This window comes from Leptinotarsa decemlineata, unplaced genomic scaffold (genome assembly GCF_025532065.1).
Source record: "Leptinotarsa decemlineata unplaced genomic scaffold, Ldec_3_MD MMD2_tig00026299_RagTag_RagTag, whole genome shotgun sequence".
Taxonomy (NCBI): Eukaryota; Metazoa; Arthropoda; class Insecta; order Coleoptera; family Chrysomelidae; genus Leptinotarsa; species Leptinotarsa decemlineata.
Genome location: NW_027412676.1, coordinates 7,004,825 through 7,030,274, shown reverse-complemented (window position 1 = coordinate 7,030,274; position 25,450 = coordinate 7,004,825). Strand labels below are relative to the sequence as shown.

At 33.9% G+C, this 25,450-nt stretch overlaps 2 protein-coding genes and 1 long non-coding RNA gene across 5 annotated transcripts in view; 1 reads left to right on the top strand and 2 right to left on the bottom strand.

The window, feature by feature from the left end:
• Nucleotides 1–5,177, top strand: part of pyx (transient receptor potential channel pyrexia) — a 30,300-nt gene extending 25,123 nt beyond the window's left edge. The window contains exons 4-5 of the mRNA XM_023160177.2: nucleotides 629–923; nucleotides 3,132–5,177. Coding sequence (XP_023015945.2) covers nucleotides 629–923; nucleotides 3,132–5,120 — 2,284 coding nt within the window. The 3' untranslated portion in view covers nucleotides 5,121–5,177. The remainder of the gene's footprint in view (nucleotides 1–628; nucleotides 924–3,131) is intronic.
• LOC111505383 (ubiquinone biosynthesis protein COQ6, mitochondrial) overlaps nucleotides 1–25,450 on the bottom strand; it is a 119,976-nt gene that overhangs the window by 92,244 nt on the left and 2,282 nt on the right. For both annotated transcript variants that reach the window (XM_074180794.1, XM_074180793.1), the window contains exon 3: nucleotides 24,738–24,977. In XM_074180794.1, coding sequence (XP_074036895.1) covers nucleotides 24,738–24,977 — 240 coding nt within the window. The remainder of the gene's footprint in view (nucleotides 1–24,737; nucleotides 24,978–25,450) is intronic.
• LOC111505386 (uncharacterized) lies at nucleotides 8,515–13,618 on the bottom strand. Of its 2 annotated transcripts, none has more exons than XR_012466928.1 (3): nucleotides 12,689–13,618; nucleotides 11,661–11,850; nucleotides 8,515–8,829 (listed from the first exon to the last, which is right to left on the bottom strand). It is a non-coding gene; the product is annotated as an uncharacterized lncRNA (long non-coding RNA). The 2 variants fall into 2 exon arrangements; XR_002722125.2 differs by having other exon boundaries at nucleotides 11,661–11,840; nucleotides 12,689–13,602.

Genomic DNA, 25,450 nt, shown 5'->3' with positions numbered 1-25,450 from the left:
TCTGTTTTTCCGTTAACCAGCTGTCGCACCCCTACGAACGACAACCCTCAGAAGTCGAAACTTGTGCAAGCTAAGGATTAACGAGGTCTTACCTTTTAACGTGTGATTCCTAACGTTGTTATACATCATGTTCAAGTAATCTGTCGTTCGAATATGCTTCAGTCAATCGATTGTATCATTTTCTTATCGTTCAGCAAGATCTTGTTCATCTACTCCATGTTGAAAATATATGACGGTTTTAAATAGCCATGTGTGCAATTTTAGAGTGTTGCAGAACTTTTATGTTACTGCACTGAAAACCATCAATGTTTTTTATTTTATTTTAAATCTCTCATTTATTTTATTCTGATGGCATTTGTCTCTTTACATATTGACTTCCTCTTTCGCTATAAAAAAAATGAAAACTTTCATTTATAAACGATACCAGGAACCTTTCATACTATTATCAAATTTCGAGACTTACTTTTCAATTCTATTTTTTTTTATTCACGAACTCCTTTGAAAGTCGGCAATAGTTTTCTACATATCTTTCAAAGGGGTACTGATCCTAGCAATACACCATGATTGTTTTATTTATGGAAATGATTTCTGTCTATGTCAGGAAGATAATCATTATTTTCTTTCACAGGAGCGCGTTACATTTAGCTGCTTATGCAGGAAAAAGCGAATGCCTCAAGGTGCTCCTTGGTCATGGTGCCAACGTGAATATCTGGGACAACAGTCAGCAAATCACACCACTGCATTGTGCCGCAGGCGGGGGTAATTTGGACTGCCTCAAACTTCTCATAGATAGCGGAGCCGATGTCAACGCCGGTTTGAATAACCCCAGTAACAAAAGTCCTCTTTATTTTGCGGTCCAAAGCAACGCGGTGGATTGCGTGAGGGAACTTCTGCAGAGAAATGCCACTCCAAATACCCAGCAGGTAAACTGTAGAATCTTCTACTAAGGAGAATCTTCCAATTAATTCTTGGAATATTGTCTTCGAAGATGATGACTAGTTCGTCTTTTCTCGCTTATCGCTATCATTTGTCCATTTTGCGTATTTTGATTGTCTCCGCACCACCATCAACAAAATTGAAGACAAAGCTGGAATATGGTACAATAACAATAACCTCACACTAAATGGAACGAAAACTAAACCATTACCGTCTCCAGTCAAAATAATATACGAACTAGAAGTTCTGTGAACCTTTTGGGAATCCAACTAGACGACTTGTTAAATTGGACTAGTCATAAGGAGAATCTATGTAAAACTGTATCGTCCCATATTTTCCTTCTGAGGCAGATGAACCGGATTTGTAATGAAGATGTTCTACTTAACATTTACTATTCTGATTCATAGTAGAATTTCTTATGGCAATATTTTATGAGGTAATTCCAGTTCTGCAATAAATGTTTTCCGATTACAAAAAAAACATTAAGAATAATTGCAAATGTTCCACTGCCTTCTCTCACTGATTCGATAAGTTGTTCCAAAGATCCTCCCATATTTGTACTTAGCGGTGCTATGAATTTAAATTGTATGCCTTCAACAGTCATTGCATCAACAATTGCTGAAGCATTCATATCTTGAATTGCTTTTTCAATTTCCTACGCAGCTCCTCGCAGATTCGTGCCGTTATCACAAAATATTTTTGCTGATTTTTGGTTCACCATTCTTCGAATGAATGAATCTCTGGTTAGACTAATAGCAACCTTTTTATTCATCGACAGTCACACTAACTATTTCCGAAGGAAGTTGCCCCATTTTTGGTTTTTTGGGAATTACTTTAGATTTTCTGCAAATCAAACAACGTTCAAAGGTAGATTTAACTGCGGCTCTTCCGTTGATTACCCAACATTTTTGTCGAAATGCATTGAGAATCATTTCTAATCCCTGATGTCCAAATTTTTTATGATAGTGTGGGGCACAATTTCTTCAATCGACTTTTTTTGTCTAATATGTTTTCCTTCTTGATAGTGGATATATCTTTTCTAAAGCTTTGAACTTGTACTTCTTTTATCCATAATTTCTCAGCCTCCTCTACTTCTTCCTGAATTGCAAGTTTCTGTCCTTTCGATTTTCTGAAGTGAATTTTTCATAAATTCAAGTACCTAGGCAGTAGTTCTTATTAATCGTATCCACTTTGAAAATCTTTTGATATCGAACAGATGATATTTGTTTACATATGAGATGTAAAGGCGACAAATTCCACTTTCATTCGAGATAAATATTGACACATCTCTTGAACTTTCAGATCTTTTCAACAAATAATCTGGTCTACAGAACCATCTATCTGAAAATATGTTTAGGGTACTTTTTCTTTTCTGGTAACGTCATCTGCTATATTGTCTGAAGTATTTACTCATCTCCAATCTTCAATTTTGTCTATTCTTGTATTTCTCCCATACGATGAGGGACAAAATGTTTGTATTTTCACTTCGTATCCAAGTCAATACGCATTTGGAATCAGTCCAGAGATTCACATAGGTGTACTGAGTGACAGTCTGCTACCCATCACAGCAGCTTCTAACTCTAATCGAAGTATTGATAAGGATAACTATTGTTTTCGATATTATCAAAGAAACATATATTCCTATCATTGATACTGTCCTAACATACACTATTGTTGCAAAGGCTTCTTCACTTGCATGTGAATTATGAAGCTCAATCGAATCAGCACATGGTATGTTCACAGAATAACATCGTGGAATTCTTACTTCAGAAAGTGTACGAGTATGGAGATATTTTATCCACCTTGAAGGATCTGAGGAAGCCAATTCCTGAGTGCCATACATCTTGCATCAATATTTTTCATTTTACGGTGAAATATACTAAGACGACCAGCGGATCAAAACGAAGCATCACGATTTGCAAAACACGTCTTTTCGTAAAGAGTTTCTGCCTATAAACAACTGAGTTGAATTTCATCAAGAGGTCATCAGATTTTTGAATCCCACCAAACTCCTGAGACTCTTTGTGTCTCCTTTGTCTTTCCACCATCCAGTTTCTTTGTGCCGATATTATTTTATGAAAAGGTTGTTCTTACGATTGTGGAAGGTAAAAACACCCAAAGATAGCAAAAAAAAACTGATTTTCCTTCACACAAAATGACTTCTGTTCAATATTTTAAGATAATTTCGTTTCTAGGTCTTTAGTGAGACTCCTCTGCACGTGGCCGCATCTCTTGGCCACTCTTTCACCATGAAGCTACTCCTAGAACACGGCGCTGCGGTGGATGTCCAATGCGGCAGAGAACGCATGACACCCTTACATTTAGCAGCCGAAGATGGCGATCTGGAATGCGTCAGAATTCTTATCAATGCTGGAGCCGTCATCGGTGCCAAAAATTATAAGAAACAAACACCCCTTCACCTAGCAGCGTTATCCCAATGCACGGAAACCATAGCGTTACTGATACGCAAAGGAGCCGATGTCGACGCTGCGGACTCCGACGGAAGGACGCCTCTCCACTGCTCCATCGTGAAAGCATCGCGGTCCTGCGAATGCGTGCGCGTGCTCTTGTGCGCAGGACCAAACGTTAACAAACCCGACATATTCGGATACACGCCGCTCCACCTAGCCGCTCTCAACGAATACCCCCATTGCGTCATGCTGCTGATAAACAACGGCGGCGATGTGACTGCCAGGACCAAAGGAGGTGTTTCAGTACTGACGTTCATAATCAGGAAAACGCCTGATGTGATAACGAGATACGTTATGAAATTCGACAACGCAATCAAACTCACCGACCACGAACTGGGCGATGTAGACTGTGAACTCAAGCTGGACTTTCGCGTTCTGGTACCGACTATGGGCAACAAGGAAACGGAGCTCCTCTTGAACTTTATCGAAGTCGGCCATAAAGAAGTTCTCAACCATCCGCTGTGCGCGACGTTCCTCTTCCTGAAGTGGAGACGGATCCGGAAGTTCTTTCTATTCAGTCTGTTTTACCACTCCCTGTTCGTATGTCTCTTCACGATTTACGTAATCGGCGCATTCCTGAACGACTGTCCCTATTCGAAGACAGGCGGAAAGCTGTGTTGGGTGTCACAATATACGCGAAACGTTGGGTATGTCATGATTTTGCTGAATATGATGTTGCTAGGAAAGGAGCTGTTTCAAATAGCCCACTCTTGGTTTATTTACATGAAACAGTGGGAAAACTGGCTGCAGTGGATGATAATCATCAGCGTCTTTGTATGCGTCAGACAAGATGTCTACAACTGGGAACACCACGTCGCTGCTATATCTATCTTCTTGTCCTGGGTCGAGCTGATGATGATAGTGGGGCGATTCCCAATTTTTGGGCTGTACATTCAGATGTTCACCACAGTTTCGGTCAACTTCGGAAAATTCATGTTGGCTTACTTTTGTCTCTTCATAGCGTTTTCGCTCAGTTTTGGTGTGATATTCGCCAACCACCCGGTTTTCAGCGACCTCAAGTGGGTTCTCTTGAAAGTAATTATAATGATGTCGGGGGAATTGGAATACGAAGACGATTTCTTCCCAGAAGATAAAAACCAGGGTATCAAGTATCCTTACACAGCCCAGTTGATGTATTTGTGTTTCGTCCTGTTGGTTACTGTAATATTAACAAACTTAATGGTGGGACTTGCTGTGAGCGATATCCAGGGATTGCAACAGAGTGCCGGTTTGGATAGACTAGTGCGCCAGGCAGAGCTTGTGGCACACCTCGAGAGTATGCTTTTCTCCCGGTTACTCACATGGGTGCCCCAAAAACTGATGGGGTGGCTACACAAGACAGCTCTACTGCTGAAGTCTCAATATGACTGGGCTTTGTATATCCGCCCTAATGATCCCAGAGAAGAGAAGATACCTCGTCCCTTAATACGGGCCATTTATCAGTTGGTGGTGGAAAAGAAAGATAGGCCTAGGAATAGGAAACATGGAAAATTCAAATCGGATTATTATTACGATACGGTTTCCCCTTCCTTATCGAGATTGAGTTCTTACAACAGTTATGGACTCAAAAAAGACCTTCTCGGTAAGACGCAGGTGGATCTCCTGAAAATCCAAATGGATGACATATCGAATGAATTTAAAGAATACAATAAATTTTTCCAACAAAAGATTGATAAAATCTACCAGGTTTTAAATGACCGACATGGTGATTGAAACATTTATATTTCCTGTTTTCAAAGAATAGTAGACATGTATTATTAAATATAATTTTTATAATAACATAGTTATTTTTCCTTCCCTGCAAAGAAAACACGGTATCGAAAAAGGTTATCATCAATTTCATCAATCAATCTATTTTAAATGAAAAATACTGCGTTATAGTAAATTCTAGTGAATCTAGTGACATCACTTTGAACAGTTTACGATTTGTTTCGTCAGAGTTGCGCCATCCCTTGTGGAAAGAATGCGGCGCAGTTAGGCGCCAAGGCAATAGGGACGCCATATGCTTCATAGCCAACTATTTTATTACAAAAGCCGTGGTTGAATTTATAAACGTAACTCATAAATCTATGCGATGCAACGCGACTAACTCGAGAGGGTTGGGGATTCCCCGATTTTAAGCGTGAGAGCCAAAACAATTGAAGAAACATTTTATCGAATTGGTTAAGATACACATTTAATTTTTCACGTTATCTATTATAATAAAAATAAGTGTAAGTTCTAGTACTAATAACAATATTTAGTTTGTGTGTTACTGATTCTTATAACGTACGATGAGTGACAAAAAGAAGGATGCGATAAAAATAATAATTAAACGAGTTTATATTTTACGACTCTAGCATATTCTTCAAAAGAATCATTTGAGTGTTTCGATACAGACAATAGTCAATTTATCGATGAATGTGTTGAAATTTGATTAAAAAAAGAAACGCTTTATACAATGGTATGCGCTTTTTATATAATTTCTTATGCAAATGAAGTGTCTGTAATGTCAAAATAAGAGTTTTTCACTTAATACATTATGAAGGAATATGCGGTAGTTAGGTAGAATCATTTTTAAAAGTTTGTGTATGTCTGTCTGTTTCTTAATTTCTGACACAAGTTATATCTGTTCGAAATTATAAAAAAGTAACGATTTTTTAACATTCTGTATAATATTGAGAAACGGGTTTTATCGAAATCAGTAGCACAAAACCTATTTAATGCTCAGTCAGAATTCGAAGGGATAATTTCTATACATTTCAATGCAATTTAGTTTCCAATTGTACCTAACATTTTCATAAAAAATCAATAACGAGAACGGTAACAGTTAGATATATATTATATAAAATCATATTATTTTTTCCTGATCTATTCAAAAATGTAACGAAATACAGGGTGTTTCTTTTAAAAACTCAACTTCGATGTCACATTTTTCTGAGCCACCCTGTAGACTACAAAATAATTTATTTCTGCAGCCTTAATCAATATACGTATAATGAAATGGAAGAAATTCCGAAAAAATTGTTGGTTTGGTTTACAGGAACCGTGTCGTAAGGGGTGTTCCACCCTGTATATTTGTTAAATAAATCCATGAATCAGTTTCGTATACCTACAGCCCTATTCTCTACTAAAATTTTCCAATTTTTAGTTCCAGAAGTTCTATAAAAACTGTTCAATGTAATCAATGCGATTCAGACAAATTTCTCATTTTGTAATAGTCATTTGAAAAGCAGATACACGAAAATGATGATGAAATCCTGATTGATAAAAAAATGTTGGATGTTAATACTGCCACAAATATTGTATGTTGCCGTATCGTAAAAGTACAAACGTGTCACCGCTGAAAAATGCATTTATTAAGTGCGCGTCCCATTAGTATACTTGTGACGTCAACCTATCATGAAATGTTTTGATGTGATGAGAGATTTGAGGGATTTAAAGGAAGAACTTTACAGGATATACATTTTTGTTTCTAAGATACTAATAAGCACGTTGTTAAATAGGATTTTATTGGCATTTGAGCAAAAATAGACACATGTGGTTTACACACGGTGGTGCACCTGCTCATTTAAGTGCTCTAGCATGCGAATATTCAAACCAAAACTTTCACAACTGCTAGTAAGTCATGGGGGAACAGAGTCAAGTCTAGCTAGCTTTGAACAGCCTAGATTATTTTCTTTGGGGACATTTCACGACTTAGCTGAACAGTCAACCAATTCAAACTGAGGAGGAATTGCGAAACAGCATAATAGTTTCCTGTGAACCAATAAACAATAGTCTAGTCGATGAGAAGGAAAGCTAAAGCTTACATACTTGTAGACAATAGTTTTGGAAAATGAAAAATGTATTTTTATGCGTACTCCTGACAAAAACTAAATAACTTATGAATAGTATAGAGAGACAGACATAATACTTTATTGTCCAAGAGAATCCAATCTTATTGACAAAGCTTGAAAAATCTGGTATGTATAGCACTTCAAAGAATAAAAGAAAATAAACAATTCATAAACACAAATACCCAGAAACACAATTTGAGCAAAACTGAGTTCACATATCTAATAGATGAAATATAACAATAAAAAATAAAGTTTAACAAAGTTTGTAGACAAAATAGTTTGTACAGTCCCTTTCAAAAAATGTAAAAAACAAATATACACAATTTGAACATAAGTTCATATGTCATGGCAATAAAATAAGATATATCCCAGTATAAAATATAATTTAAAGTTTAGGTGTCAATATAAACAATAAAAAAAAACACATATATTAAATCACAGCAGGGTTCCATTGTAATATTCATCAAGATTGTAGTACGCTTTTGTTGTAAGGATATTTTTAACAAGATTTCTGTACTTTTTATAGCTTTTTTCCTTCCTAATTTCGTAAGGTATGTGATTATACAGCTTTTTACTTTCATAAATATAAAAATTAAATCTTACCTAGATATTTTTGGTTACCACAATTGTGAAATTAGGAATAAGAGAAAAAATCGAATAGGGACAAGCAATGAATGCATATTTTGTATCCTTAAACCGTTCACTGAACAAAAAAAGACAAAAGATCCTTGTTATGGGTAGATAGAGAGCAATTACAAAAATTATATTTATTTGGAAAAAGGACAGTGGCGTATCAAGATTTTGATAAAAATATTGCAGAGCATTTCAACAGTGACGCCACTGACGAACATCAGGAAACCTTCACTATGGAAAAAATGTATTTATATGCGTACTTTTCATATAACGAAATTGAAAAAAAAAGCAAAGCCGTTTCAAACATAATAGGAGAGAAATGTTTTTATGTTAAATTTCAACATCCTGTAGCTCCTGTAGCGATTGCAGAAATATTTTCATAAAAAGAACTTTTCTTGAAATTGTCTAAGGATTATCGCCCCTCAGGATCAGTATTCAATTATGGAACAGCCTGTATATTCGTCATACCTCTAACAGTGATGACGTCATCAAAAATATGCGTCGACCAACAAATGTGTAACTGAAAAAGAAACTTGACGTGTCTGAGCTTTTTCTCCCAATGGCCATATTGTGGTTTTACTGAATTTGTTTCAACCTTAATGTATTCACTGTAGAGACCAAGCTGAGGAAAATCATGTTGAAAATAAAAACAAAAATTTAACAAATATGTACTATATTCATGTGGGTGAACATTTATGATAATCTTTCCTGTTGAACATTTTGATGGATATTTAAAATAGAAAGCGAAGGCATGGTGGTTCAATATCAAACTCTTCCACAAATCCACTACTGTTGATATCCCTCAAAGAAGTTTCATCACCACTCACTCACTCTGAAATAATTGATGTTACTATGTCTGTATCCTAATTGAATTCCATTGATGTACCTATCAGATACAACTGTGTCTTTCCAGAAGAATAGACGGAATCAGAGAATCCACTTCAGTTGGAAAGCAATAGCATGTTCACATCCTGTTAAAAAAAATTTATGAGTACTTATTTCTGCAAATGTTTGATTTGTGTGTGAGAATTATGTTAAATAAATTAATTTTTGTTCGATTTTGACAAATTGAATATCGGAGTCTAACAAATCAATGAATGAAGTAACTCAAATCTAACAGAATTAAGTATTTCCAGATGGAAGTTGCCTGTCGAAACATGACACAAATCAAAAACTTTATAATTTCCTAAAAATCAAAGAGACAAATAGAGAATAAACAAAATGTTTCATTTGTTTTTCTATTATGAAATATTATATTCATTATAACTGAAAAGAAAACTTAAACAGCAAATTCAATCAAGTACATATTTTTTTATATCGACCTTTTTGGTCGATAAAAAACTAATTTTTCCTCCAGCTACGTGAAATTTGCATCTTTTCTCCGATTCCGAAGAACTTTATTTTGAATTGTAGAGCTCAAAAAACTGTACTTTGAGACAAAATATTTTCTTTCTACAAAAACCAAGACCTGCTGCGAATATTTTTAAAGGTTAAAATACAAGAAATTTTATTAGCGATTTTTTTAGAAAATATTTAAAATCACCATTGGACTGGACACTCTCATTCTGTGGTCAAATCAAAGAAATTTTCATTATGAATTAATTCAAGTATCTGATGGACTGAAAAGTGAAATAAACATCGAGTGATCGTTGACAACTATGTGGCAAATTAAATAAATGAATGAACATATTCATTTTGATCAATTAATCATTGGACAAATAAAACAATTGAAAAATAATATTCAACAAATTATTGTAGAGAGAAACAGGAATGAACGTTCATCTAATTTTTGTTGTTTCAACCAATCCGCCATTCATTGCAATGCACTTGTCATACCTTCTTCTAATAATCTATATAACTTTTCTCAGTTGTTATGTTGTAATTTCTGCAGGAGCTGCAGATATTCTCATGCGTAGTTCTTTTACAGACTTGCGGTCTGGACTTGTAAACTTTTTGCTTCACAGTACCCCAAAGAAAAACATCTAGCGCTGTCAGGTCCGGTGATCTTGGAGGTCACTCAATGTAAGAACTATTTCGACCTATCCATCGATTTCCATAACTATTATTCAGCCTTTCTCTTACAATAACTGCATTATGTACAGAAGACCCATCTAATTGAAACTTCAAATTCAGGCGATCCTGCACTGGTAAGTTATGTATTGGGTACAAAACTTATTTCTCTAAAAGTCTAAAAATATAAACCCATACAGATTGCTTTTGAAAAAAACGGGCCGATTAGATTAGTCCACAACACACATTTATTTTATGGGAATATTGCCTTTTTGCGTTCATAACCGAATTAGGATTATTCACAGACCAGTATCTTGAATTTTGGGACGAGATTACTCCACTGGTAGTGATGAATGAATTCTAATCTTCTTCCTTCATCTCCCAGTTCCGGAGTGTGTTAAATTTTTGGCTCGAATGGTCTAATTTTATTTTTTATAAGACATCGCCTGATATTTTCTCTAGGGATGTTCAAGTTCAAACTAGCCGTTCGCAAGCTTAAATGAGGATTATTACGAAAATATTACAATATTCGCACACCATTTCTATTCTCACGATGTGGATTGTTTCTGTTTTTGAGCATATGCCTTGATACACAACCTGTTTCGTTAAAAACAAAATTTATATGGTTCACTGTACTGCTGCTCCCTGGAAGATTACCAGGATGTCTGTTATGAAATTCTCTGGCAGCTTCTCTTTTTGAAAGAGCATTATGTCCGACAAGGTGCACAAGTTCAGTTTTATCTCGCAGACTTAGTTCTTCCATGATAAATCACCAATTCCTACCGCTTCACAAAACATTTTTCTTACTAACCGGACATAATCTGACGTTACTGTTTCAATACAGTTTTTGGCAGCAGCAATAATAACTAACAATAGTCTTTTGTTTCTAGTACCAAATGAAAAGAGCGCAATTTTGAACATCCGTACGGTGTTTCATGGCCAACTCACCAAGATTTAAAAACCATTTGAGAAGTGTGCAGTTAATATTCTATCATGATACAATGTGAATGTTAATTCGACCACAGAATTATTAATATTGAATATTTTTTGATGAAATTTGGTATATCACCATTTGAGAGGGTGCCCAGTCCAAAGGCCATTTCACATTTTTCCTAAAAAAATAGCTAATACGATTTCTTGTATTTCAACCAATAAAAATATTCGCAGCATGCCTTGGTAGAAAAAAAATGATATTTGGTCCCAAAGTACAGTTTTTTCAACACTACAATTCAAAATGAAGTTCTTCGAAATCTGAGAAAAGATGCAAATTTTAGGAAGGTGTCCCGCTTTCAAGTGGGTCACACTGTATATTTATGTTATGTGAAAATTATTCATATATTTTAATTTTACCTGATAGTTTTTACGACTATTGATATCATATTTAAGTGACACCTTATGAAATTTTCACTTTTGTGTGAAGTTATTCTGCTTGATAACATGTCTGACTGAAAGTCCCGTTAATTCCTACCTTCCATATACTACCTTTAGTCGTTAATCAAAAATCTATTTCAATGCGAAATTGTTTATGCTACCGCTAAACTTATCGAAATTACTAATGTAAAAGCTCTTGCTTACATCAGGTTATGTTTGTATATAAAGTTGTCTACTTCAATGAAGTATCGTTATTATTATTAATATTTATGTGTTGAACATATAATCTCACATATGATTATGTCTACGTACCTATAGATTTTACAAGCAATAAGAAATTACAATGTGACATTCCGATAAACTACAGGTTTCGATCATTGCATCATTGCAAATATGTATTTGAGCTTATCTATTTACTCACCTCGATAGGCAACAACCTTCAAATCTGAATTAGTTTTTCTCTTCCTTCTTTAAGCTCGTTTCTAATACTTATGAATATGACTTTTTCTTCGGATGATGTTCAGGAATACTTTTCCTTTAACAAGGGGAAGACCTTCATCCCATTTCGCCTGAATTTGGATTTCGACTTTCACATCCTAACCTGGAAAAAACTGACTACTGTTATATTTTAAACATAAAACAAATTTTCAAGTTTAGCATTTTGTTAGTATGATTTGTTCATTACTTTTGATAGTAATAAGGATAATAAAATTAAGATGTAGATAGCTTTGCACATAATATTGAATGAACTAAGAAATAATGTTTGGTGTATAACTTTTTCAGACTTTTTTGAGAGTAGGTAGTTCAGCCTATTAAATGATTGGTTGAAAAATTTGATATGGATCCTTTTCTGCCCACTACATGACTCCATTTTACATAAAAATCCAAAAAACTCAAAAATTCACTTTGGTGTGAAACCTAAACCAATTATTATTATCAGCAGGGTTTGAAGGCCACATAATGATTATGTTCACATGTTTTAATGATTGAACAAAATGTTGCACTCTTCCATAGTAAGAGTGTACTAATTATTTTTCAATATTCAATATAATATCTATTCCAACTATAGACAGGAGCTAATTTACCTACATAATTGATCGGCTATAATTTCATATACACTGTGTCCCGCTCTGTTGTTTAGAATGCAATTCCGAATTTATTTGAAATAGTTGAACAGGATGGCCGTCGCTGAATATGATTTCAATTGTCAAGTTGGTGGGAATTTGGTCGAAATGTTGAAGAAAACCAATTGCTAAATTGTCGACGTTTCGAAAATTTATTGTTTCATCCTCAGGACTTTGAAGTATAAGAACAAGACATACATACATATTAAAATAGAATTTTAGAATGTAGTTTTGTTAAAAACAAAATAAATTATGTGAAATAACAATCGTTGAAAAATAAAACGCTTCGAACACTTTATAGAAAACAACATTGTTGAGTACTTACATTTAGGTTGGCTTTTCAACCAAGGGTGGAGTAAATAAATTCGACACAAAATATAAATACATACACAGGTTCACGAAAAACGTTGACACAGACACGAATAAATTAACAAACTGAACTGTGCGTGAATCGTTTCTTTATAATGCAAAAAAGGCCCATGAAAGAAATGAGAATTATGATAAAAAAATTTGTCTGTTAATGATTCAGAATTATTGTTCGTTTTTTTTTATTAGATTGAAATATGAGGTGTATACATTTTCAAATCAAAATTATGAAGTGATGGCTTACAATGTTCTGCAAGGCTAGTGGGATTTTTCATTGTTTTCAGTGGGTTGTGTATATTATTACAATCCCTGCTATGTTCAATCATTCCTTGTTTTATATACCTACCTGTTTGCCCTATATATACTTTCTCACACTCAGCACATGGTATTTTCTAGATAATATTGGATTTCAGGTCCTTGGGTGTTTTTGTTTTTAATCTTGTGAAAAAATGATTTTCAACTGTGTTTTCACATTTCATACTGATTTTGAAATTTTCATTTTCTACAACCTGCATTGTTGCGATGTGAGAGTTGCATAGTTGCGGTATCAGACATGCTACATGCGGTAATTTGAAATATTTTCAACGGTGCTTTTTTGTGTATTTGCTGTCGGAATATATTAATTGTTTAGTCAAAGATCTAGGATAGCAATTCTTAAGTAACATAGTTTCTATGAGTTTTAGGTTTTGGTTTTCAAAATTCTTAGTGCTTAGTGTGTAGCTCTGTGATTAAAGTTTCTATATACAACACATCTAGAAAAGCAATTCTATCATTTCTTTCTTTTTCTACGGTGAACTGAAGTTTAGGGTGATAACTATTAAATGTTGTTAGTATTCTACCTATGTTTTCTTTTTGTGTACATAAAACTATATCATTGACATATCTTTTGAAAAAAAATATCGAAAAATTACATTTGAAATGTTGGTGTATATGCCATAATACGACCAATTATTCATGAAATGTATATTAGTAGTCAAGAACCCCTACGAATTTTGAATGAGCCTGGAAGCTATTGGACAAAAGGTTGAAACTCATGTTATTTACAAATGAGAGTAATTAAAAGTTCTAAAACGGCTGTTTTCTCAATAAAAGTCTATTATTTTTTTTAATCATCGCTTCTTACCAATGGTAGAAAGCTAAAGCTTTTCTTTCCCAATAAATTAACCTCTCCTGAAAATATACCCCTTTCAATTTGAACAAGATTCCTTCGGCTGGGATTTGATCAAATCAGCAAATGAATGTCATTATAATATCATCGATGACAAGAGTAGATCAAACTTATTCTGTGACATAAAGTCGTAATTTTATGAATGAATTGTGTGTTTTTTCTTATAATGTTATCCAAATTGGTACTGAAGAGCTGATAAGGCAAGGGTCTTATGGCGAAACATTGCATGGCTACCAGTGAGAATGACAGTGTTCCATGTAAGTGAAATTTTAACTCTTTCATTTAGTATATTGTGTAGGAATCCTGTAAATGATTCCATTTTATATAAACTGAATAGAGAAAAATGTTTTTTTGTAAAATTCAGTGTTCATATAAAATTATTTGTTTCAAAAGTATTTTTCTTTCGTGTAATTCAATGTTTATATGAAGGTATCTGTTTTGAGAAGGCTTTCTCTTTCAGTTTGTGTCTGAAAGTTACTTCTTTGCATTATCTACAAATCTTTATATACAATTACTTTTTTGAAATTGATTGACTCCTTCCTTTCTTTGGAAGATTCCCACATGTTTTCTGTATCAAGATGGAGAAGTAGAAAGCAGAAACCTTTCTTTCTCAATGAATAATCATCTTCTAAAAATATACCTCTTCCAATTTAAAGGTATGAAAATAATTCAAATCACGCTTCGATGGCATGAACATAATTCAAATCAAGTGTATAATTGTTATTTTTCAGTGGCGTAAGTGATACATTTATTAATAGTGGGAAAATTGGATTTCACATTGATTTTGTGCCAAGGAATGTATGGGAATTGAAGAAATTTTGCATATACATCAACGTTATAAATATGTTCCTGATGTTTCGCTGGCGCGAGTGGCTAGCTTCTTCAGAGGTTTATACATCCTGAGTTAATAATCAATTACTTTCATCGGATATTAAACGTCAGGAAGAAATTCCTAAAATCCACGGCCTTCAACCCCGAAAAATAGTGACACTGAAAACCTCGGCCGCAAAAACCTTAACCAATTTATTATAAATATGTTCGGAATTATATTCAGAACAACAGGGACCACCTACTTTTGATATGGTTTCATGTATACAGTTTCAAAAACATTACTGAATTAAAAAAAAAACAGGCACATAAAACAAAAGCGAGTATTTTATACATCTGTTGTATTATTCAATGAAAACTAACTGTTTAAAATTTGTTAAGGTAAACAGAAACTAAATGGTCCAGACCGAGAAATTATTTTCCCTGCTACTCTTTAAGAGTTGATAATATCTCTCAATATTTTTCGTTGTATGCATACTTAACTAGATGCTAATTGACTTTTTGAATCTACAGAGTAGATAAGTCGTGGTTTCTTTCCTTATACGAGGAATTGGGCGAATTCTGGATAGGCGGTTGGTTAGTACCTTGTTTACCAAATGGAATGATGACAATGTTGTTTGCTAGCTGCAGCTTGATTAGAGGAATGATACTCTGAACGGAATTTGATTTTTAATTATGGAATATCATCAACTTTAGGTTGATGATTGCCACTACCTGAAACCGGTCTGCAAGTGTGCCCGTTCCTATAATTGAAAATCGATTTCAGCAGTGGTATCGCTAACAACATATGCAGGCGATACTTCTGTAAAGATTCTTGCACTGACACCTGTTGGATATAATCCAACGACCTTCGTGGTATTAGCCAACGGAAAAGTTGTTTTCTGATAGGTGTCAGTCCATTCACCTACAGTGTAGGTAAGTCGAGACTGGCCTGAACAAATTTTTCTTTTGGTTAATTTGAGTTTTTAAACATTATGGGTTATCAAAATAGGTACTGTTCCCAAACACTGTAACACTCTTCTTGATGCGCTTTTCACCAACCAACTTCGTATCTTCAGGAGATGAAGTAAACTAACTTATAACTTTGAAACTGGTTGTACAATTTCACTCTCAAACACATATCAATTATTTTACCTAGAAATTAGTGGTACATTTTCTCGTGAAAGTTCCCGCTAATTTTAATAGAGCGATTCAGATGAAGGCAAACAATGAGCTGTAAGTAATGGTATATCTTTGTCACTGTTCACAGTTATCATGCCACACTTTATTTCTAGACTCACGACACTATCAAAAAATCTAGTGTCATGTACGAATCTCAATAATTTCATTTATTCTGTGGCAATGCTTCAAGGCGTGTTGAGCAACATTACATTTTTTGGTCCCCGAAATCGGATATATGCTACGTGTTCTTTTAAACGAGTTTAAATAACTTGCTTAGTCTGACCGATTCATTTTGTTAACAGTGTATCGTCACAGCTCATTTCATATATCATATCACCCCGACTTTTCATTGTCCAACATATTGTCTACAGGGTTACCTAACATATGGTGAAGTGAGCAAGAAGTTTCGAAGACTTCTTTCATGTTAAACTTCTTAAAAATGCGATCTAATCCGTTAGTGTATCTTGGTCCGTAGGAGAGGAAAATGAACTTCGATTCAATGTGTTTTCGAAAAGTCTAAGATTCTCCCTGAATTTACGTTTCCTGATTAAAGTATCTATTATATTAGACGAATACCTGTTGCTTTAAGCTATGTCCCTCATAAAATTTTTCTCAACATCATATATTTTTTTACTCAGGGGGAACGTAACAATGACGTAACTATGACCAAGAAAGTTTGGTCTTGTCATTTTGTGATGTGAAGAATTGTGTGAGCTATCAGGAATATAGCTGAAAGTACTGGTTTTCTTCATATAGACATCAAATTCTATAGCCTGGTTGAGTAAACTTAATATCAGAGATCTGTTGTTGAGACAAAGTCCTCTACCTCAAATTTCTTTGTGTCAAAAATCGCAAATAAATACATCATCTACATTTCGGATCCATAAGCGTGGAAAGTAATCCAACTCATATTTTGGTTTCAATTCAAATCTGTTCATGTACAAATTAGCTAAAAAGGGATGCAGAGGGTTTCCCATTCTCTCCATTTGAGTAAAAAAGTATCTAGTGGATGTTATGCTATTAGAGTGATATCAAATGAACTAGGATACACTACAGCTAGAATGCTTACTTTGCACTGATCGAATCTCATTTTAGCTATGGAATAGCTTTCTGGGGCCATTGTAATTTACAGTTACAGAATACGATATTTAAGCTACAGAAGTGGTGAGATACCTTACAAAGTCTAAGCCGAGAGATCACTGCAAGCCTTTATTCATAATAATAATAATAATAATAATAATAATAATAATAATAATATTTTATTGGTTCTTCTGGATCATAACTCAATGATATAGAACAAGTCAGTGTAATATGATATAAATAAACTTATAAAAAAGAAAAAATTATGTACATATAGGACATGAACAGTTATGTAAAATTATATATTAAAACTTATAACTAGGTAAAATTATAATATATTAACAACCCTAGATGACAATCTCAATTCTTCAGTTATATTGATAAGCCATTTATAAACTCTTCAATGGAGTAGTAGGCTTTATCAATCAGAAAGTTTTTTAGGAACGGTTTAAATTTTCTTAGTGACATTTTTCTAACATGATTTGGCAATTTGTTAAATAGCCTGACACCCATGAAAATTGGACTTGATTCTGATCTAGCCAGTCTATGATTTGGTATTTCTAACAATGTTGAATTTCTTGTGCTGTAATTATTTTTGTTTAAGAAGGTAAAAGGTCGCTGATCCGATTTTACAAAAATTAACAGCTGGTACATATAAATGCATGGGAGAGTTAATATTCTTAAAACTTTGAATATATCTCTGCAGCTAGTACGTCTATTTACACTCTGAATGTTTCTGACAGCTCTCTTCTGTAAAATAAATACCCTTTGTGCCTCACGTGATAGGCCCCAAGCTACTATACTATATGAGATTGTTGAGTGTAATTGGGCATGATAGTACATGAGTACCACCGACTTATCTATAATTTTACTGAGTTGATAGATACAGTAACACATAGGCGTTATTTTTTTACATATTTCATTAATATGTTGATTCCATTTACAATCTTCAGTGAGAGTAAGTCCTAGAAATTTTATTGAATTCACCTGTTTCATTAAACCGTGCTGTGATTTTAACAGTAAACTGTGATCATGACCATTTGGGGCATAACTAAATCTTAGGAAGGATGATTTTTTATCATTGCAGATTAATTTATTGATAGAAAACCAGTCCTGGGCTTTTAAAATTTCCCTGTGAGCCAAGTCTACTGTGGATGTAACATTCTTACCACTAACCAGTAGTGTTGTGTCATCCGCATACATTACAAAATTTCCTTCAAAGTCATTGACATAAATTATATAAAGTAGAGGTCCCAAAATAGAGCCTTGTGGTACTCCAATAGTATACTTTAAACGTTTAGATTGATACTGATCTATTTCAACGTATTGTGTTCGATTTTGGAGATAACTTTCAAACCATCTACGTGAGTTTCCCCTAAAACCATACTTTTCCAATTTGTCTAGTAGAATTCTGTGGTCTACAAGATCAAATGCCTTACTTAGATCTAAGAAAATACCCAGAGTTCGATTACCCATATCTAGACTATTACATAGCTCTTTTAGTAGTTTTATTATAGCTTGTGTTGTTGAACGTCCCTTTCTAAAACCAAATTGATTTTCATTGAATAGCTTATGAAGATCAAAGAATGAAACGACTGAATTTGACACCCATTTTTCATAAACCTTTGCAAAAGCACTGGGGACAGTAATGGGCCTGTAATTTTCAACTTTAGTTTTATTTCCATTTTTATGTATAGGTTTTATTTTTCCAATTTTTAAACTATCTGGGTAAATACCTTCTTCCAACGAGCAGTTGATGGCAAAAGTTAGTGGGCCTGCAATAAATGACGAACACTTTTTTAAAAGATTAGGACTTATTTCATCATTACCATTACCAAAATATTAACTGTCACCTGTTTATACATAATGGAAACAGTATGTTTCATTCATAAAAATAAAACTAGCATGTACACTCCCGGAACAAATTGTCACAACACCAGACAAAACCATATGCTTTGCTTACCTATTCCAAAATTCACCTTGAATCAGCATTCTCTGATTTATGAAAGTATTAATGTATATAATCACCTTCCTACCATTCTAAAAAATAACACAGATATCAAAAAGTTCCGAAGTACAGTTAAAGATCTTTTAATTAAAAAAGCTTATTATTCGATCCATGAATTCTACCATGATAACCTGTAATGTTCACCTAAACTCATCTGTCTTCTTAATGTTTTATTTGTGGAATTGCTATGTTTGTATTTTTTATATTTTATGTCATGTATTGTAGTTTTTATATTTTATGACATTCATTTAATTTTTTTACAAGACTATGTGATACTAATCTTCCGACAATAAAGCATATATTGATTGATTGATTACACAACTTTGAACACATGTGCCGAAAACTCCCGGGCCCCAGAACGAAAACGCGTTTATTTTTGTTCAAAATTGGCTTTATTCATCAACGTGATCTCCATTAAAAGCCACACAATCATTCCTGTGCTGCTCTAACATTTCGATACCACTTTTGTATAACGATTCATCTTTTGCCTCAAAATAGGCCCCAGTTTCAGCAATAACCTCTTCATTCAAGTACATTTCTTACCGGCGAGCATTCTTTTGAGGTCGCTGGGAGCCAAATCTGGCGAATACGATGGATGTGGGAGCAATTGATTAATTTGATTGACTTGTGACACGGTGCGTTGTCATGATGAAACAATTTTTATAATATTCACTGTTTATGTTTTTTCCCTTCTCAAGATAGTCGATGAATATTACACAACGCACATTCCAACTGATTGTTGTGCTTTCGGGCACATTAAAGGACGATCACCAGTTGATCTCCACTCAGATGACGATCGTTTTGATTCCGGAGTGAAGTGATGGATCCATGTTTCATCTATTGTCACATATCGATGCAAAAATTCCGGTTTATTATATTTAAACATGGCCAAACACTGCTCAGAATCATCAAGACATTCTTGTTTTTGGTCAACAGTGAGCTCGCGTAACACCCATTTAGAACATAGCTTTCTCAGAGTCAAATGATCATGCAAGAAACAGTGTAAAATCAAAACAAGAATTTGTTTTTGGTCCATTGTTTTGAAAATAACAAAAGTAGTGCCACTCTTAGAACAATAGAATAATTATGGAATTTCAACAGCTTTTTTTTAAGCTTAGTATTAACTGAAAAAGCGGTGAATGCTATAAGACTAGCGCCGTATATGTGTTAGGCACGATAGTTTAAAGCTCAGGCACCCTTAATAGTATCTATGAACTCATGTGAATTATCAACACTTGAAGTCAACTGTGAAATTGGGAGAGTCTGTGTTTGATTTGCCATTTAGCAATTATGTGAGTCCCCCTTCATAGCTAATCTGTTCATGAGCAGATCTGAATTGGAAGCAAAAGATAAGTTCGATTACTTTCCTGGGACTTGGATCCAATACATAGATTTGGAATTTTTTACTCAAGTCAAATCTAAACAACAAATCCTCGTATATTGAGTTCACATATGAAATTGAAAACAACGAGTAGTTACCATTCTTCGATGTCTTAGTGATTAGAAGTAACCAGGGTCTCGAATTTGATATCTATAAGAAGAATACAAGTACCTATATGAAAGAGTAAATTAAATTCATTTCACATGAAAATTTTATTCCAATACTTTTGATATTACGTTGGGTAGCGTTTTATTTCAATTTGAAATAGAAACTGAACGAGAAAAAATTATTTTCGTGTAATTCAATTTTCGTATCTTTGAAAGTTGTCAAACTTGTTTTATAAAATTTAATTCCTTAATAAAATTATGTGCCATGCTATGGTAAACTACTACTTTATGTTGATTAGAATGGTTATTGATAGTTGTGCCTGTATGGGCTGGTTTGTGGTTAACTTTGAAATCATGTTTGTTATTGATCATGTTTGATTTATTGGTTTCTAGTTCTACAGTAAATTTCATGTTTTAATCAATAGAATTGATGTATTGAAAAAATGACTGTGATTGCCATGAGTTCCTCTGAAGAATGATATAACATCGTCAACATACCTTTTCCAATAAATCAATTTTTGGAAAATTGGATATTGCTGAATAGTTTTTTCGAAGTTGTTCATTAATATTAAGCGAGGAGGGGACTTATTTATTAATCAATATATTTATGAATTACCTGTTTTTCTAGAAGTAATATTGTACTGTATTTAGTTTTACAAAATATACCTGTTTTACCAGAACTAATCAATTATCTAATTGAGTTTTGTAATCACCTACTGTTAGATAAAAAAAAATGAAGAATAGTATGATGTACCAGTCTAACTATCATGTGTGGTAATTTGGTAATTATTATCTTGGATAGTGTTATTAATTTTCCTCAAGTTATGGGTCAGTGTATTCACGAGTGTAAAATTAGTTATTTTTGTGATTCTGATAAATATGGTCTCTAAACTGATCTATAACTTCAAACTTTAAATTTTACTCTCTACTTCCTATCAAATAATTACTTGTTGGTAATCATGAATATTTGTTCAATCAACCGATCCAATATCACCAACCCAATCTTCTTGGGATCAAAATCTGTATGTTTAATACACAGTCCTAGTGTGACTACTCCAAGAGAACAAAAGTACAAAATTAACTTTGATAGACAGAACTTACCTCAAAATTTTGAAGCTCTTAATCTCCAGAGCAACAAAAATAGGTTATTTGGAACATAGGTACGCAAACATCTTGAATACATCTCCATCTAACTTTGTAAAAATATCACATTACGCCTCTCACAAATCCATTATAGGTATCTGTCGAGTTAATGTTCAGAAAATATTCTACACAGCAATAACGTCCAATCATCAGTTTTTGATCACTGAATATCTACAAAATTCTACTATGAAATGTATCTTCATCTTGAGAAAAAAACTTCACATTAACTTCGTCTCATAACTTCTAACAGTTCCCGTGAACATAACAGCGGACATTTTGAATAATATATATTGTGAAGTTAGGCAATCAAGCACGGCTACCAGAACGAATTTCGTTAAACCAAAAATGAATTTGCGATTCGTTTTTGTTTCACTTTTTATGAATGGAAATCGGTGACATTACTGAATCCACATTCCCATAGAGATATTTGGAAAAAGTTGTGGACGGAGCAGAAAAAAATAATATTTCTGTGTTCAGGTTTTTGTCTACCTGTAAAGCAAAAAACGTCGATTTTCAAATCTCCCTTCCTCATTGCGATTTTTTTGAGAATTTTTAATACCACCGAAAATTATTTTCACCATACATAGAGGGGTATTTGAATGTTTAAATCTGGATCCACCAATAGAAGTAGTACATAAAGCACTAGGAGATCAGCGTCACCTTTATGCTAATGCTTCATTCCTATGAATGAGAAACTCAGAAAATAATCAAGGTAGTTCTGTTATTTTTTGAAATTATGGAAAGTAATGTAATTATTGGTTCAATTTTACCCTTATTATTATAGATAGAATTATGGAATGAAGAAGCAAGGATAATTATCTTTCTGTTACTAAAAGCACCCTTGAGAAAACAATTTATTAGAATTTGGAATAAAAAATAATATTACTTAGTCGCTTAACAATACTACTTCTAGCTGAAAACTAGAGTCCTAACACATAAGTGGTGCCAGTCTGAACTACAAATGCATTACTGGACTCAACTGTCCCTAAACTACAAGCCTGAGTGAGCGAGGGCGATGCCATCTCCCCTTACAAAAACGCCATCTATGGGATCGACAGAAAACACAATCCTCAAACATGAAAGATAAACGAGCCCCCCCAAAGCGGTCACTTGCAAAACCAAATTTCGACATCGACTGCCGACGAGACTGCAGCTTCCACTGCAAGGCAACTAGCTGGAAACATTCATCATCAAACAGCGCTGTTTTGACTCGCCATAGGTTTCATCAGTGCTGCTAGGCTGAACCTTAAATGCATTGCAGGACTCAGCGGTCCATGTCCAAACGTGGCTTTGCAACTGAAATGAGCAATTCATAAACTAGTTACTAACTATGCAATGAAAGACAGAAGACGAATCTCGATAACGAAGCTAGGTTTTGCAACTGACCACCTTGGGAAGCCTCGTTTATCTCTATCCAATTATCGCAGCATACTTCTGAATTATGCGGATTCATGTTAAAGAATAAGCCTACTTTGAGAGGGATATTAGAGCAAAATCTGTTGAAATTTAGGATACTGATTATTGTGGAAGAGGGGTATGAGTTCAACTCTTCCAAAGTATTTGTTAAATTACGGAAAAAAGTACAAATGAATAAAAAAAAAAGAGGAACGGTTTTCAACAATGAAATGAAAAAAAATCACAAAAAATTGTGTGAAGGTGCCGTTGCCAAAACAATGATCAAAAAGGGTATATTTTTAGGAGAGAATAATTTTTGGGAAAGATTTTGGGTTTCTACTTCTCCAACTTTATACAAAAAATGTGGAAATCTTTCAAAGAAAGGAGGAAATCAATTTCAAAAATAAACTCCATACAAAGATGTGTAGATCATACAAAGGAGTAACTTTCAGACACAAACTGTAAAAAAAAGTTCTCTCGAAACAACTACTTTCATTAAAACATTTTGAAATCAATTGCTTTCTTCCTTTCTTTGGAGGATTCCTACAGTTTTTTGTATAAAAATGGAGAAGTTGAGTAATAGTTTTGAACGGAATTATAAATATTAGAAATATGATTGATAAATAAAGAAATTCACCAAGAAGAACTACAGTTAACCATTTGATTTATTATTCTAAATGATAATAATAAATATCATTTATTAGTGAATACCAAAGGCCATCGACTGAAGTCCTTCAGCCAGTGTAGAATTTTTAAATATTTTCAGTGACTTTTATGGTTACATAATAGATTTGTGAAAAAAAAGGAAAAGAGTCAAAATAAATTATGAGAGTGCTTTGACGTTATCCCAAATAGTTTTCTCAAGGTGTTTTGAATTTGCCTGCATAATGCCTGCAGGGCCTCCATGTTAGCTTCGTTTTTTGCAACGCGGTTTCCTAAGTCTGATAGTATATCCTTTATAGCTTTTACTTTTGTATTAATATTCTATATAAACCATATCTGTAATGTTTTCAGTGAATATTTCAGTAATACATCTTGCCTCAATTCACGACCAGATTATTTCACATTCCAAGTTTTTCAATTTTGTAAGCGTACCATTAGCAGTTATCAACAAGTTTTTCAGGGTATACATGAAATCTGAAGTGAACGATACACAACCGCAATTCATTTCAGAACTCGTGGATGGAAACATAAGTGCTTGCAACGATGTTATCACAGGAACATTTCAACGATGTTATCACAGGAACATTTCAAAATTTACAAAAAAAATTCGTAAACAAACTTCATTACTGTCAGTAAGTAAATAATACACATTTTGAATATTCATTGAAATGAATTGGAGAGAGTTAAAAAAAGTTTGTTTTTAAATTATGATATTCATTGTTTGTTTGCAGATTCTTAATATAAAATTGGTGATTATTCTGGAATGACTAATCTAGTTCTCAAAAATAAAAAAAATGTTGGATAAACCTATCAAGCGAGTCATCACAAAACCCCCTTTCTGTTTGAAAAAAAAGTTGGTAACCCCCTCTCGGCGATGGGTAATGTAACACTATTGTCTTTCGTCTGATGTTGATATCTTGTTTCGAAGCTGAAAGGTAGGGGAGGGGGCTTTTTACGTCTGCATCGTATATTTACACATATTCCTTTTCTATCATTATATCACTAACTGAGAGTTATAAGTACTACCCCACAAAGAGATCATTCGAATCATATTTAGAGAACAATTTAACTCACCAACAACTCCGAAGAATACCGGGTACCATCTTCAAGAATAATTTCTACTGAATTTTCATGGAAATCTGGTAGGTGGTAGCATTTCACTTTTGCATTATACAATACTTCCACATTATTGATGTTCTTGACTTCCTCGCTAGCAGCTCCAAGAAGAAGGTCATTTTCCACTATGTATGACACATCATCTGCAGATGTTTGTTCTCCAAATGTTATTGAAGTATCAGAAACAGCATCCCAAACCTTGAAGTGAATATTATAGGACTTTCAATGCAGCACATTAAATCATGTATGTTTTACACATTTGAGAAGTACAAAACCGTTGAAAATTGTAACAAATTTCATTCTCAAATATTTTCTAATAACTATAGACCAATCGCTTTGCTATCAGTGATACCAAAATCATAGAGAAATTCGTAAACCACCATAAGGCTTCAACATCTTGAGCGATCATCAATATTACTTTCGGAAACAAAGATCAACAGGTGACCTTCTATCGTATGTCACCCATATTTGGAATAACACAATCGAGAAACATTGAAATTTCTAGAGCCTTTGACGTGTGTGGCATGAAGGTTTGCTGGCCAAACTTTGATGCTATGGCTTGTCAGATCATTTTTGTGTGGCTCTCCAGCTTCCTGAAAGAGCGTTTCGTGCAAATGGATATCTTTCGAATACTTTAACTTTTACCAAATATCCAATATATTGCTTTGCTG